At 37.3% G+C, this 14361-nt stretch overlaps 1 protein-coding gene across 1 annotated transcript; it reads left to right on the forward strand.

Annotated features, from left to right (window-relative positions):
- The first annotated feature begins 642 nt into the window (after window positions 1–642).
- On the forward strand, window positions 643–5349 carry LOC101861514. The gene is made up of 3 exons (XM_005101170.3): window positions 643–809; window positions 2528–2672; window positions 4354–5349. Exons 1-3 carry the CDS (start codon window positions 767–769, stop codon window positions 4592–4594), a joined length of 429 nt encoding a protein of 142 aa, XP_005101227.2. The 5' UTR covers window positions 643–766; the 3' UTR covers window positions 4595–5349.
- Window positions 5350–14361: the final 9012 nt, after the last annotated feature.

The raw sequence follows: 14361 nt of genomic DNA on the forward strand, positions 1-14361 counted from the left end.
TATTTATTTATTTAAGTAGGCTTCTTATTTTTTCAAATATTTTATCTTTCTTATCTCTTTATCTAGTTTACAGTCATTCGTCAGTCATTTCATTAATGTATGAGAAATTAAACCAGTTAATTGATTGGTTGATTGATTAGTTGTTTGATTAAACGATAAGTCAATCAATCAATCAATCAATTTATCTGTTCATTGGTCACATGATTTACTCACTTTTCAGATAATGATAAGTTCTTTGTGCATTCCTATTATATAATATGTTTACTTGCTATTCTCCCACAATTTATTAAGTATAGGTAGTTCATTGGTTATTATGCATCTATTTTTTTTTAAGTTCATGACTATATTTTCTTTTTTTCTTTTTATGTATCGCTTTGACAAAGTTCGGGAAATAGATGGCCACTGTAAACTCCTTCTTCTGTTTCTTTTAAAAAAAATTTTTTTTTTAAAACAAGAAAAAAAAGACTGCAAGAAAACCAGCTACAAGATCAACAACAACAACAACTGTTGCACCAACGAAAACCAAAGACAACGAAAACTGATATGAATATAGCTTAATTAATCTACTTTCTTTCTCTGGACATGAGCAAAATGTGTTGATAGAAGCGTAATTAAGGTATACATTAATTTAATTACCCCCTCCCCCCCCCTTCCAAACTTCTCCCCTAGGAACTACCAGAGCTACGTAGACTGTTTCGACACCAGACTGCCTACGTCACGGAATCCTGCGGACCTGTTCCTCACGCTGGTGTTTGAGAGGAAGAACATGGAGCTTGCCTACACTGGGCTGTGTACGCTTGATCTGGAGGGTGAGTTCTTGGGAGAGGGAGGCATCAGGGAGGGAGAGAGGGAAGGACGGAAGGAGTAAGGGAGAAATAAAATAGTATGGAATTTGCCAGCATGGTCCATCTATATTTTGACATGTGTGTGTTTAGACGGGTACCAAAAGTCGGATTTTGACCATTTTGAGTTAAGGGATGTACCTTATAGGAAATTCAATGCTAAACACAGAGGTCTTTGAATTTTTTTAGATATCTCAAGTAGTTTTTTAGATACTGCACATTTTACGAGGTAGGGTATAAAAATATAATTTTGAGAAAATTAGCTTTTAAGTTAAATAAACACATAAATAAGTTAAATAAGGACACATCCAGAATTGCAAAATAACCCACCTATTTTTAAAATGTATTTATTCATGGAAAATTCATTTCCAATTTGGCATTCAGTCAGTTGACATCAATATCATAAATGGAATTCAATGGTAAAACACAGCAGGGAAGAGAAAATGTGCTGCAAGAATAGATTTTAATACCTTTTAAAAGCAGTTTTCATTATTTGTTTTTATTATACCCTACCCTCAAAATGATGAAAAGTAAAATAAGTGAAATCAATGAAAACCCTTTGAGAGCATTGTTAAAAAATGGTGAATCTTTTTTTTTTATGGAAACACATTTTGGTAAAAAAAAAAAAAAAAAAAAAAGATTTTTGCCATTATCAGCCTTTAGCTCGAAACGGTCTGGGGCGACTTTTGGTACCCTTTGTCTAGACACACACTCACATATTATATGTGTGTGTATATTTTGTATTTTTAATGTCATTGTGTAGGTTCCTCCAACATAGCAATAAAAAATAGAAGTTAAGTCGATCTCCGGTAGGACGTAGCCAAATAGACAGATAGCTCGAAAACTCCCAGGACAACTCAAATTCAGAATGCCTCACTGCAGGAATTTGGACCAGGTCGTAAGTTCCATAGTCAAGCAAGATATCAACTGATATCATTAGATTGCCCATAAATTATAGGCCTTTTGCATTTGCATATGTGAGGCAGCGTGGTGGAATCAGGCTCTCGTCAAAATAATGAAATCGAAGAAAACTGCAGTTTTCTCCCTGCTTAGCAATTTTTATTATTTTTTTGTTTTTTTGGCTCAACACGTTTTATGTCCTTTTACAAACACATTCCTTTCAGGATTTCACCGAAAATGTTGATTAAAGGCACAACAATATAAATTTACAGTTTCCATGGACTCTCCAGCTCTGGAATTTACCAAGTTTGGCGGCCATTTTCTCGCCAATTTTACCTCTTAAACCAGGTGACCCCCACCTCCTTCAATCCAAAATATCTCCACTTCTATTGAAGATCGATGGGTAATTTTTTCATTAAAAGCAAGACAAATGAAGAAGCGTTAAGATGATAGCAATAACTCAATATGCCCCAAAAATTGACGAGAGCCTGATTCCACCACGCTGCCCCACATATTGTGTTGCTTCCCTTTTTTCCACTTAAAAAGGAAAAAAAGAAAATGAACGTGTTGATTAAAATAATAAAAAGAACACACAAATAAAATAAATAAACAGATAAATGATATTGGTTATAAACCAACCTCCCTGCTTATTTTCCACTTAAAAAGGAAAAAAAGGAAAATTAACGTGTTGATTAAAATAATAAAAAGAACACACAAATAAAATAAATAAACAGATAAATGATATTGGTTATAAACCAGCCTCCCTGCTTATTCTCCCTTGCTAGAACTGAGGCAGAACATTCGCTGTCTGCTGAGCACTCCAGAAATCCGCCGGTGTTACGCCACTTTCAACCAGGGTATCAACCAGATCGCAGGTCTGCAGCGACAGCAACAGTTGCCTCGGGTAACCATGGAGCAACTGGCGTGCAAGTGAGTGGAAATTAACACATCATCCTCATCATCAATGCTTTTTTTGGTTAGTTTTAGTAAGGTTTTATGGCGCTCGCCACTTTTCTCACCCTGGATCAGGGTGTAGGCCATGAACAAACCCTTTCCACTTTTCCCTATCTTGGGCTAGCCTCTTAAAGTTATTCCATGTCTTCCCACTTTTCTGTACATCAATTTGTGTGACTCTTCTCCAGGTGGTTCCATGTCATATTCCCCTTGATCTTTTACCTTGTGATTTCCTCGACAAAGAACATTTTGGGCTAGAAGAGGTCCTCTGTCTCCCAAGATTGAAAAATGGAAATAGGCCTACAATTACTCTGACACATTTCCTCTTTTTTTAGCAGGTTAAAAGAAATAAAAATAAATTTAAGAATATTAGGACCGACTTGAGATAGTTGGGTCTCAGTTATCATCTGTCTTTAAAAAAAATGAGACGATAGTTAAAGAGGAACACCAGTGAACAAGATTTTTACTTATCATAATCTGCTTGCATTATTTCAATTTCATGATTCTACATGTATTTTATTTTTCAAAATAATGTTTTTGAGTTGTTTTGATACAAGTAACACAGGATGGTTCATAGTTGATGGTGGTTAGCGTGTCTGCTCCTTTCATTCTTTCTTTTTTTTTTTTCTTTTTTTTTTTCTTTTTTTTTTTGGTCATTTGCCACAATTTTCCTTTGGATAAAATACGAACCATTTGTTTGTTGTTGTTTGTTTTTTTACAATACCTTTCCCTGTGTATGTATATATATATTTATTTATTAATTTATTATTTTTTTTTTGGGGGGGGGGGGCAATTTCCCCCCCATTTTGGGGGGGGGGGTTTGTTTGACAATTTTTTTCACTGCCTTTCGACCAATTCTGAATACACTATTTGCAGTGTTGTTGACTTGCAGTAGGCCCTACCTCATTAAAAACAATGTAGGTTATTTTGGTGGGGGAGTACAGCTCCAAAATCTGGACCGTATGTTGTGAGGAAGTAATTCCTGGACAGATGAGAGAATAAAACCAAAACAGATTCGGGGTTCGAACCTTGATTTTGAGCATGTTGTAATTTGAGTTGCAGGAAACCCACTGCCAGTGGTGAAATGGCTATAACAACTGATGATAATAAAGAACAATTGTTTAGTGTAGTGCACATCCCCACTCAACAGCAAGATTTGTGCTTTTAAAATCTATTATTTCCTTGGCTCTTTGCCATTTCTTGGGCCTATAGAAGACTTGAGTTTGATTCCTATGAAGGGAAGGTATTTCATCGAGCATTTTCATCGAGCATTTTCATCTGTCTTCTTAGAACCAGTATCCTCCTCAGCCTTGGTTGGCCGTGATGGGTGTATCAAAGCAGCCCATCTCCTTAATGAATAAAGTCATATGTTGAGAAGGATGTAAAACATGAACAAATTAATTTTTTGAACAAAAGATTTTTTTTTTAATTTGGGTGGTAGGCAGGCATTTTGGTGTGGTTTGCCCCTTCTAGTCTAGTAAAAATGTGTCGTAATTATCTCTTCTCCTGCATTTCTTTGCGCATTGCTTTCTAGAAACACCTCTGAAATTTGGCACTTATATATGACCTAACTGTGTTGCAAATGCCGTAAAACTCTGACCCAAAAAAAACTCTTACTAAAATTTAAACTTCAAAAAATTCTCCTGTGTGTCCCCAGTGTCTCTGTGGCGAGGTACCAGTGCGAGACGGCCGTCTACCGCTTCTGCAACGCACGGGCCGGGGAGATAATGCAGGACTTTTTCTTCGCCGGGGTCACACAGGAGTGCCGTGACGCCACAGGAGTTCGCTCCCGCTACGTGGACATCTTCACCGGCGGTGCCGTGACCTTGACCTACCCGGGCACCGTGCCCTTGATGCTGGCCGCTCTGCTCGTGCTCTTCCTCACCCGGTTTAGCTGACTTCCATCGTTTTGTCTCACGGGGGCGATTCTGGGAGTTGGAAGGATAGGGGCTGATAGTCATACACACAGCGCAACAGGCGTAGTAACATTTCCTTTCTCTCTCTCCGTGTCTAAATATTATCGCAGGAGCAACAATGTAACATATTTTTCTTACACTCATTCTCTCACTCAGCCTGCAATGCATACAGATTTGGGGCAGATGCCTAGTTTCTCAACAAACAAATTGTGACCAGAATTATGCATCTATAATTTTTTGCTTTGCTCAAAGTCTTGGCCCATACAAACTAGCCAAATCTGGTTATGTAAAATTAGGGAAATCCATTTGCTCTTACCAATCCGTCATAGATCTCGAGACACACAAAGTCAAGAACTATCTGTATTTGTCTTACATCCTTCTTACATTTCTTAAGATCTCCTTTCTTATTCTGATAAACCAGCAAGAAAATGGGACTCTCCTCCCTGCATGGCCTTTCAACTCCAGTTGAGGACATAAATTACACTAGTTGAGGGTGGGTGTTAAAATTAAAAGTAGATTGCATACTTTGTAATGTATATCCAGGTTTGCATTGCAGTGGCATTTACAATTGTCTCCTCCTTCCTGGAATGATATGTGTCACGACGTGGTGGAATCAGGTGCTCGACAATTTTTGGGAATATAATATGGTCATTCATATAAAACGTCAAAGCTTGTTCATTTGTCTTGCATTTTGTGAAAAAATATCCCTTTATTTTGATTAGAAGTCGATGTATTTGCAATTGAAGGAGTGGGGGTCTCCTTTTGTCAGAGGTAAAATTAGCGAGAAAATGGCCGCCAAAGTTTGTTGACTTCCAAACATTGAGTTTGAGTGTTCATGAAAACTGGAAATTTACATTATTTGTGCCTTTGAGCAACGCTTTTCAGTAAAATCAACAAGTAATAAATGTGTTTTTAAATTGACTGAAAAAAAATTATTTTAAAAAAATTGCCCAACGGCCAAAAAAATGCCGGTTTCTTTGATTTAATTATTTTGACGAGCACTTGATTTTACTACGATGTCACAAATATTATTTAATCTAAGCCTGAAGCAAGCTACAACACTTCAGCGTGACACCCTGGATTATAATGCCTTCCCTCCAAAATAAATGACTAGAGTAAATCTTGAGCTTTACCCAGTACACAGCTTTAAATAATTTCGTAGGTCATTACATTTTTAAAACAATTAAATTCAAAGCCAAATTTTAAAATGTTTTATGTTTTTGATAGATGATGATGTTCTACGAGAGTTGCTAAAAGTTTTGTGTTCATTTTCTCAAAAGTTGCCACTATTTCATAACCGCAAAAGGATCTTGTTTAAAAAAACTAATACAATCTGCGACAGTCTTTTATCATAATAATATGTTCTTTCGAATATGAAGACTAAAATGGTAGATAGCACTTAATTTTGAAAAAAGCAATTTGCTTGACATTATGACTGAAAGGGTCTAATGTGACGAGGAGAGATTTCAAACTTAAATAAAAATAAACGAAACGACAAAGATGATTTGAACAAACATAAAACGAAGTTACCACTTCCAAAAAAAGACACAATGGAACAACTGTTATTGTTTTCTTCAACTCATAGTAATATTTAATCTCATGACATGATGAAGTCTGTAAAGAATCTAACAAAAGAGCCATGAAGAGAGAGAGAGAGATGGGCTTGATGACTCCTGTAGCGTACATCTCGTTCATAAATATTGCATTTCAATCCATTCTTTTATACAAAATAGGACAGTAATGAAAAAGGGAACACTTGAATTATGCAAACAACAACAACAACAACAAAAATAAACAAAATTACATTGAGATGAAACTTCATCGCTCAATCAATGTACAAACGATTATTAATGCATGATAAAAACTTGTGAACTGGAAATTCAAATTGATAACCACATGCTAAAAAAACTGAACGTGTCATTTACAGCCTCTCTCATACACTCCCTCGTACAAAATAAATATTGTGTACAGAAAACAAATCAAATATTAAGCAAGTATACAAGTTTCACAAAGGTCAAGGGCGGTCAATTCATACATTAAGTGGAAGCCACATCAAGAACCACACAATATCATAGTGATGAATGAAAAAAAAAAATTAAAAATTTAAAAACCTGACATTTCAATTGGACCGTCCTTTGACACATGTGAAAAGAAATTTCTTGATAAAATAATGTTTTGGCACAAAATTGCCTCATGAACAGTATCAATTAGAAAAATCCATGTGCTCCTGAAACAACAATTTAAAAACATTGTTTGCATAATGTTATGACTGATACATATATATTTACAAAAGAGTATCCATAAAGTCAGTTGGAGAAGTGTTGTTAGGTGAATAGTTGTAAAAGCCTGTTGTCAGTTTCCTGGAATTATTCTGTAGGCCTATTTAATATATTCAAACCCCATTTTCTTTTTCAAGATATTTGCGTATCAAGCAAATTGAACATTCTGGAGAAATAACTACAGCATTGCACAAGTGCTGAGACAGTGGGTGTGCTTTTTTAAATCTTTCCTTTCTTCTGTATGAGAGCAGGATGTGTGAGAAATATCTACAGCAAACAAAGTGGGTCTGTTTCCTTCTTTTTTTTGCTTTATCAGCATGTTTAGGCCTACTAATTTGTTAACATTTCTGGCTGTTAGTTTTTTTCTCACAGCTTTCAAATTTATCATTTTCTTTTATATTTAATTTGTTTGCTTTTTAACTCACAAAAGAAGTTGACTCAAACTGCTTTAAATACGCCAGGAGCAACAATGGTTACTACAGAAAGACAGAATATAACAAAGCAATGACGAAGAAAAGATTGGCGGTAGCATGTAAAATCTTAACACTCTTATTCAACTTCTCAAAAACAGATTGTTCAAAGGAAGATTTTGATTTTTGAAAATATAAATGTGAGAAATACCTTTATATACCCCAAAAAGTGACGAAGTAAAGCTCTTTAGAAAAAAGTAAATTCGTTCCATCTTTGCCAGCTGAGATATTTCCTTGTATTGCCACCCCCGGTGAGAGACAAAACTGATCGTAAAGAAGCCAGGAAGCCCTTTTTCTCTTTTAAAAATCTCTATCTTGGATTCAAACTCAGCCCCTTACATCTTACAAGTGGCCTGCACGTTACCACTGCACTAAATATAAACCTGACTTATTTTGTGCGATCTGATTACAGTATTGCTTGACTTTGCTGTCTATGTATCTTTAACTTTAAGAAGATTCTTGTAAATACTATGTATACTTTACAAGGTTATTTCTTATGATAACCTAATTTTCATGACAAATATACTTAAAAGAATTTTAAAAAATACTTTGTCTCACCCTTCCAAATTATCAGGACAGATAGCATTATTTAGTTCCAGCATGACCATTTACTCCCTGCTATCTCATTGCACATGTTCACACAGCAAAAAGTCAGGAATATTGCACAGGATATGAAATAGTAAGGAATAAAGGATTGGATATCATCAGAATACTATTAAAAAATCCCTGTTGATGTTGTGAAAAATCCCCCTTGGATATTGTTGTGACAACCCATGATCATCGTAACCCCAGGGATATCATCAAAACGATAATGACACAAAAGTCCAGTGTCTAGCAGCATGCTGGGATTTTTCTGTCAGTTCTTATAAGAACTAGAGTATAACGAGCTCATTGCACATAATATCGTACAAATCTTGTAACTGTGTGCGAAGACCACCTGGGACAAAAACTGTCAACAAAACAAATGTAGTATGTGAGTTTCGTAATCATCTCACGTCTCAGGTTTCTCAGATCCACACTGGCTTCAACGCATAAATTTAACCAAAGTGTTGGGTGCAAAGAGACCAAATTCGACATTTTTATTCTCAAGTGAGACCAAGATCTAACTATATACTTACCAAACATTTATCATTTGTTAGAGAAAAAGTCCTTAAATGTATTAGACCCAAAGATTCGGGGTTTTTGTGTCAAATAATATAAGATGTCCAAAATGATCCACAATAGTGACTGAAGTTATTTATTATAGTTTTGAGTAAATAAAAACACAAGTCTTTGCCTGACTCTGGCCATAACAATTTTTTAAAATGACATGGACATTTTTGGAGAGATTTTCACCATTTTATAAGCGAGGGTAGGCCATCATAAAAGGAATTTGGTATCGGGTCAGTTTGATTTCCATCCTAATCTCACTTCCGATATTAGAGTAGAATGTTGTTATAGTGTACTACAAATTTGATGCTTCTATAAAAGAAGCCACCCCCCCCCAAAAAAAAAAAAAAACCCCAATCACTGCTCTTTCATTTCATTTTGCTGGTTGCCAGGGAAAAAAACTGAAATGGAAAAAAAGAAAGACCATTTTCTTTCCTTTCTGTGAGGTAAAAATGACAGAATTTGGTCACCTTGCATCCTTCACACCTATCACACATGCATGCATACTACACTCAGGCACATATGTACACACATACACACACACATACACACACACATACACACACACACATGTGCACGTACACACACACATACACTATATAGTATTTATATATCCTAGCATGACATCATATCATTCAAAGAAACCCTGGAACAAATGGAAGTCTTCCATAAACTAATTTAGATTTCCTTATAAAAGTGTTAGTTTATTTCTGTTTGATAATTTTTTATGTTCCACAGCCAGTTAAATATTCATTTCTTGCTCCTGTCTGTAATCCCACCCCAGGAAGATTAGTTGCTAGAGTTTTATTTGTATTTGTGGTTAGAGTAATAAACATTCTATTTAACGAGTAAAAGTGTCTTTATTCTCTGTAGCTGAATTATTATGGGATTTCTTTTTTGCTTGCAAAATGTGATAAATGTATATTATTATTCTTTGCCTCTCGTATTTTCTTTATATCTATCTCTCTCTTTCTCTCTCTTTCTCTCTCTTTCTCTCTCTTTCTCTCTCTCTCTCTCTCTCTCTTTCTCTCTCTCTCTCTCTCTCTCTCTCTCTCTCTCTGACTTTACACAGCAGCATGTATCAGAACAATGCTATACACACATGTTGAACTTTGAACAAAATTGTAAATGTAGATTCGAGTGCATAGGAACATAAAAAATATCATCATTAGAAGAGGAAAACAAAATTTTTTTAAACCACAAAAGACCCACAAATTCGTGATGTTTTTGACCTCACTTTCAAGGTGAGGATATTTTCCTCATCGATCGTAACAAGCATGTTTACATGCACATACAAACACACACACACTAACACACAAACACACACACATATATATATATATACACAAATGCATCATAAAACACACTCTCACACTTTCACCACAACACACTCCCATATAGTGACACACAGAGGTACACACACACATCTACACACACACAAATATGCGTAGGCTGAACACGCCTGAGTTGTTTTAGTCTGAATTACCTCACCCAGCGAAACAACATGAAACAGAGACACAAGGACTGATTGATCTGCACCCGTGTCTTTCAAGACTGCGATAGAAACTGATTCACATCTCAACTTCATCATCATCCAGTGCCAGATCTGCGATAGACATCGGCAATCATGGTTCTCCGTTCATTCCTTTGCTCGGATGCTCTCAAAAAAGCAACGTTTCCCTGATCTTTCCCTGTTACCCATTTGTTTAGAAATAGATTCCCTAAGTACGTTGTTTTGGGCCTACCCCTGCCTCGTTTACCTTCAATTTTGCCAGTGAGAGCTAGAAGTTCAAGACCCGTATGTCTATTCAGGAGTCCCAACTTACACAAGTATTAAAGATAACTGAGGAGGCAATCTTATTCAACCCTGCCTGTCAGTGCCAACTTGGACTGTGTGTGATACAGCGTAAAGATAGAATATAATCATAAAAATAGTAATAATAATATTAATAATAATGATAATAATAGATAGCAATATGAGAGACTCGAGTTACAATAGACCTCCCCATGAAGGTCTAAAGCTCACGTAGGCCTATTTTGTGTGCAATGATGGTCAAAGATCCAGATTTCATGCAGCCTGGTTAGATTATTCAGACTAAAGTACTTCAGTATTGTTGTAATTATAGCATATGCAACATTTCAGTAATAAATGCACCCTCAGCACTGACACATCTGCTCAGGACAATTGCATCCTCAGCATTGACAAAATCACTTCGGTACAGATGCACTCTCCGCATTGACTGAAAATACTTCAGGACAGATAAATCATTCATAGTTATGACAAAATCTCACAGCATTGATGAAATCACTCCCAATACAGACGCGTATCCTTGTATTATATCATTTACGACGACACAGAAGGTGCAGAATGGGTAAGCACACACATAAAGTGTAAATATCTCATCCGTTCATTCAGCAGTGATAGAAGTGCAGCAATTTACAAATCAATAAAATGAATCACAAGATGACACTCGTACATTTTGCTCAGATAGCGGGGCTTGTGGTGGCCACTTCTCAGATTTTTTGGGTAATTGTAAGTGTTTTTTTACACCCCCATAGACACGATTTAGATCATGTAGGAGGAGGCGGTGGGCTTCTGATCCTGTCTGTCTGTCTGTCAGGGTCGATCTGGACTGAGAGGAGGAAACAATATCCCAGCAGAAAGGCTGCCCGCCGAGAAATTTGATACAGGTTTTTCCCACTTGGGGATCGAACTCAGCCTCTCATGCATGTGGCAGCAGAGCGCTTGATAGGTACACCATAGAAGCTGGTGTCAATTCTCGTTAAACTGCCAAGAAGGCGGATTTCTTCTGTCCTCCACTTTCGCTCCTCTTCTCCTTTTCACTTATTTGCACCATTAATGTACAAACACATATATATATATATATATATATATATATATATATATATATATATATGTGTGCGTGTGTGTGTGCGTCAGCACAAGATAATGGCATACTTGGGGCTTTGATAGTTGTAGATTATACATGATCGATGCAAAACAACTTGTGTGGCTTATAGGTCAACGAAACACAACTCGTGTCATTTTTCCGTACATAGACCAAAGTCAAAGAGTTGGCAATTAAAAAATTTGATGAGTATCTGTACAAACAAATGCCAAATGACCTTTGAACTGTACTAACACTAACAGAGAGAACAAACATAATGTGGATCACAACATCAGTTGTTTAATTGCTGAGAGAAAAAAAAACCTGTTATGTTGTAGCATTCTATGGAAGGTAAAAAGTATCTGAAGTTTCCGTTAGGCAAGGAGAAAAAATATCTAAAGTAAAACCACAATATCTGTAGTGCTGGTCATCTTCAGAAGCTACTGACAGACTTCCCCATAATGATCCAACCGCCCCCCCCCCCCAAGCTACTAGTTTACTATAAAGGACAGAACTGTGTGATCCACATTATGCTCACACCACTCTACACAACAAAGAGGAAGAAATCCCCCTCACTTTCACCATTTCATTCTCAGCTGCACATTTCCACACTACACTGCAATAAAAGGGTCGCATCTTTTTGAACACTCTAGTGGAAATAACCAGAAAAGTCACAATTTAAAAGAAGAAAAAAAGATTCCCACCCACCCCATGCTGCAGTCTTTACAAAAATAACTTTCTTCTCAGCAATTAATGATCCCACGGATAACCCAAATAAGTTCTAGTGCTGTGTAAGGCAATAGAAGTGCTATACTCGATATGAGATGCAGACTTTCAATTTTCTCCACTGCCTTAAAATGGCATCGCCTCAGAACTGTTTTGTCCAAAGTGTACTTAACTAAAAAGTTCTCGGGGAACGATGTGACTTATCTGATTTTTCCCACTGGAGTCTTCATTTGCATATGACTGACCACAAGCCACACAATCACATAATTATTGATGTCCACTTGTCTAGTGGTAGCAATCACTGACCTCATAATTATTCTACACGCCTGCCCTACGGGAATGACGGAGACAGAACCTTTCTCTTCTCGCGTGTCAGCCACATACATTACGTAATATGACATGAGTGAGCAAATCCACATACATCCCATGTACCCTGGGACTCAGGTAAACAAAGTGTGGATGAATGTTTGTATGTGGTTGTTGATCTTTGTCGCAAAGTGAGAAGTGAACATGGGAAGGGGGCATCACTTCTAAGTAAAGCTATAATTATAAATCCGTTGGAAACCATCCGAATGAAAAATGGGGTGTGTATGTTGAAGGGGGTTGGGGTGGGGTTGATTTGAAGGAAAAGAGATGTGTGGTTGTGTGTGTGGGGGTAGGGTAAACTGTTTGGAAACCCAGAGATATGCAGTTCAAATCCCTTCACACAGTCCAAACCGCAAACTCACAAGTCGGCGAGAAGGGTATTATGTTGCGTCAAGTTCTTCTATATCACATGACCGAATGATTGAGAGTCTCGTCGTACTCTCTGACCCCAGTCTCCTCGCTGTCTGACACTTTGGCACTTTCGTCTGTATTCACCGACACTTGGATAGAGTTTATCACATTCACAGAATCGGAGGTGTGTGGTACTCCCCCCAGAAAGCAGTAATTAATACCTTCACACTCTAACATTCTCTCTCTCATTTCCTCTTTTCACGCATAAACACTCATATTTTCAGTTCCTCATAATTATGCTCTATACATACAGTCGAGCCTGCTCTAACGGCCACCTGTCCAAGAAAATTATATATATATATATATATATATATATATATATATATATATATATATATATATATATATATAAACAGCCACTTCTCACTCGCCTCAAGGAGGTTTCGCCCCCTTGCGCCTAAGACGTCCACCTGTCTAAGATAACCACTTTTCTCCTCGACAATTGGGAGGCCGTCTTGGACAGTTTCGACTGTATGTTCTTTCGTTCGTTCTCTCTCTATCACACAAACATACTGCGAAGCATACTCAGGGAAAATACAGGCACGACACATTAGTTTTGCTCATGTCATCATAATATTAATCATGTTCCCACTATCGTCAAAGTGAGGACTCTCAGGGAAATCCCGCTCCTATATATAAACACACACCTGCAGCACAATTATTAGTGTCATGGCCTTCTCGAAAGACCCCAAGATATGACGATGATCCCCTGACCTTTTGACCTGACGAACACGAGCTTGAGTGACCTTTGTACACAGACTTGCATTGTCCTTTGGTCACATCTCTTGGTCACAGGATCTACAAAAGTTTGAGAAGTGATAGACTTCAATAGAGAACACTCTCGGGCAGAGCTGCAGAGAATCTGGATTTAGCAGACAACATAGTAGTAGTAGTAGTAGTAGTAGTAGTAGTAGTAGTAGTAACGGTTGTTTTTGGGGTAGTTCTTTTTGCCAAAACCTTCTTCCTCCTGGCCTCTAAAACTGTCTGACAGAAGGCGAAGTGACAATGCGACAACACATGGAGCATGCGAAGTACCGTAATACTGAAGCTGACTTCTGCCAGTGAAGACAACATGATTATGATGAGGCGAACAGATTCCACACTTGGTACCCAATGTCCATCTTTTTTGCCTCATTTGTGTATATTGTAGTAGTGTCCTTTATCGTGGCATTTTCTAGACTTTCATTCTTTCGCCTCATTTATGTGAGGAGTGTCCTTTACTGTGGTATTTTCTAGATTTCAGTTTTAACCTCTCAGAGGTTAATGGACGTAGTAGCAGTGACGCTGCGTGAAATGAAAAAACGTGACAGGTCCCGCAGGAGGGAAAGTTTTCCTCCCTCAAACAAGGATGAATGAATTCAGCAAAGAATCCTCTTCAGAGGGTTCGGAAAGTTGTGAGGAGCAGGGGACAAGCTGAGCGGGGCGTGAGGAGGGAGTCGGGAGTTGGCTGTTGTGGTGGG

This window comes from Aplysia californica, unplaced genomic scaffold, assembly GCF_000002075.1.
Source record: "Aplysia californica isolate F4 #8 unplaced genomic scaffold, AplCal3.0 scaffold00271, whole genome shotgun sequence".
NCBI lineage: Eukaryota > Metazoa > Mollusca > Gastropoda > Aplysiida > Aplysiidae > Aplysia > Aplysia californica.

Coding starts and splice junctions, on each gene's coding strand:
- LOC101861514 (XM_005101170.3), top strand. CDS start 767: ATGGAGCTTGCCTACACTGGGCTGTGTACGCTTGATCTGGAGG. Junction 810..2,527: donor GTGTACGCTTGATCTGGAGG/GTGAGTTCTTGG, acceptor CTCCCTTGCTAG/AACTGAGGCAGAACATTCGC. Junction 2,673..4,353: donor ATGGAGCAACTGGCGTGCAA/GTGAGTGGAAAT, acceptor GTGTGTCCCCAG/TGTCTCTGTGGCGAGGTACC.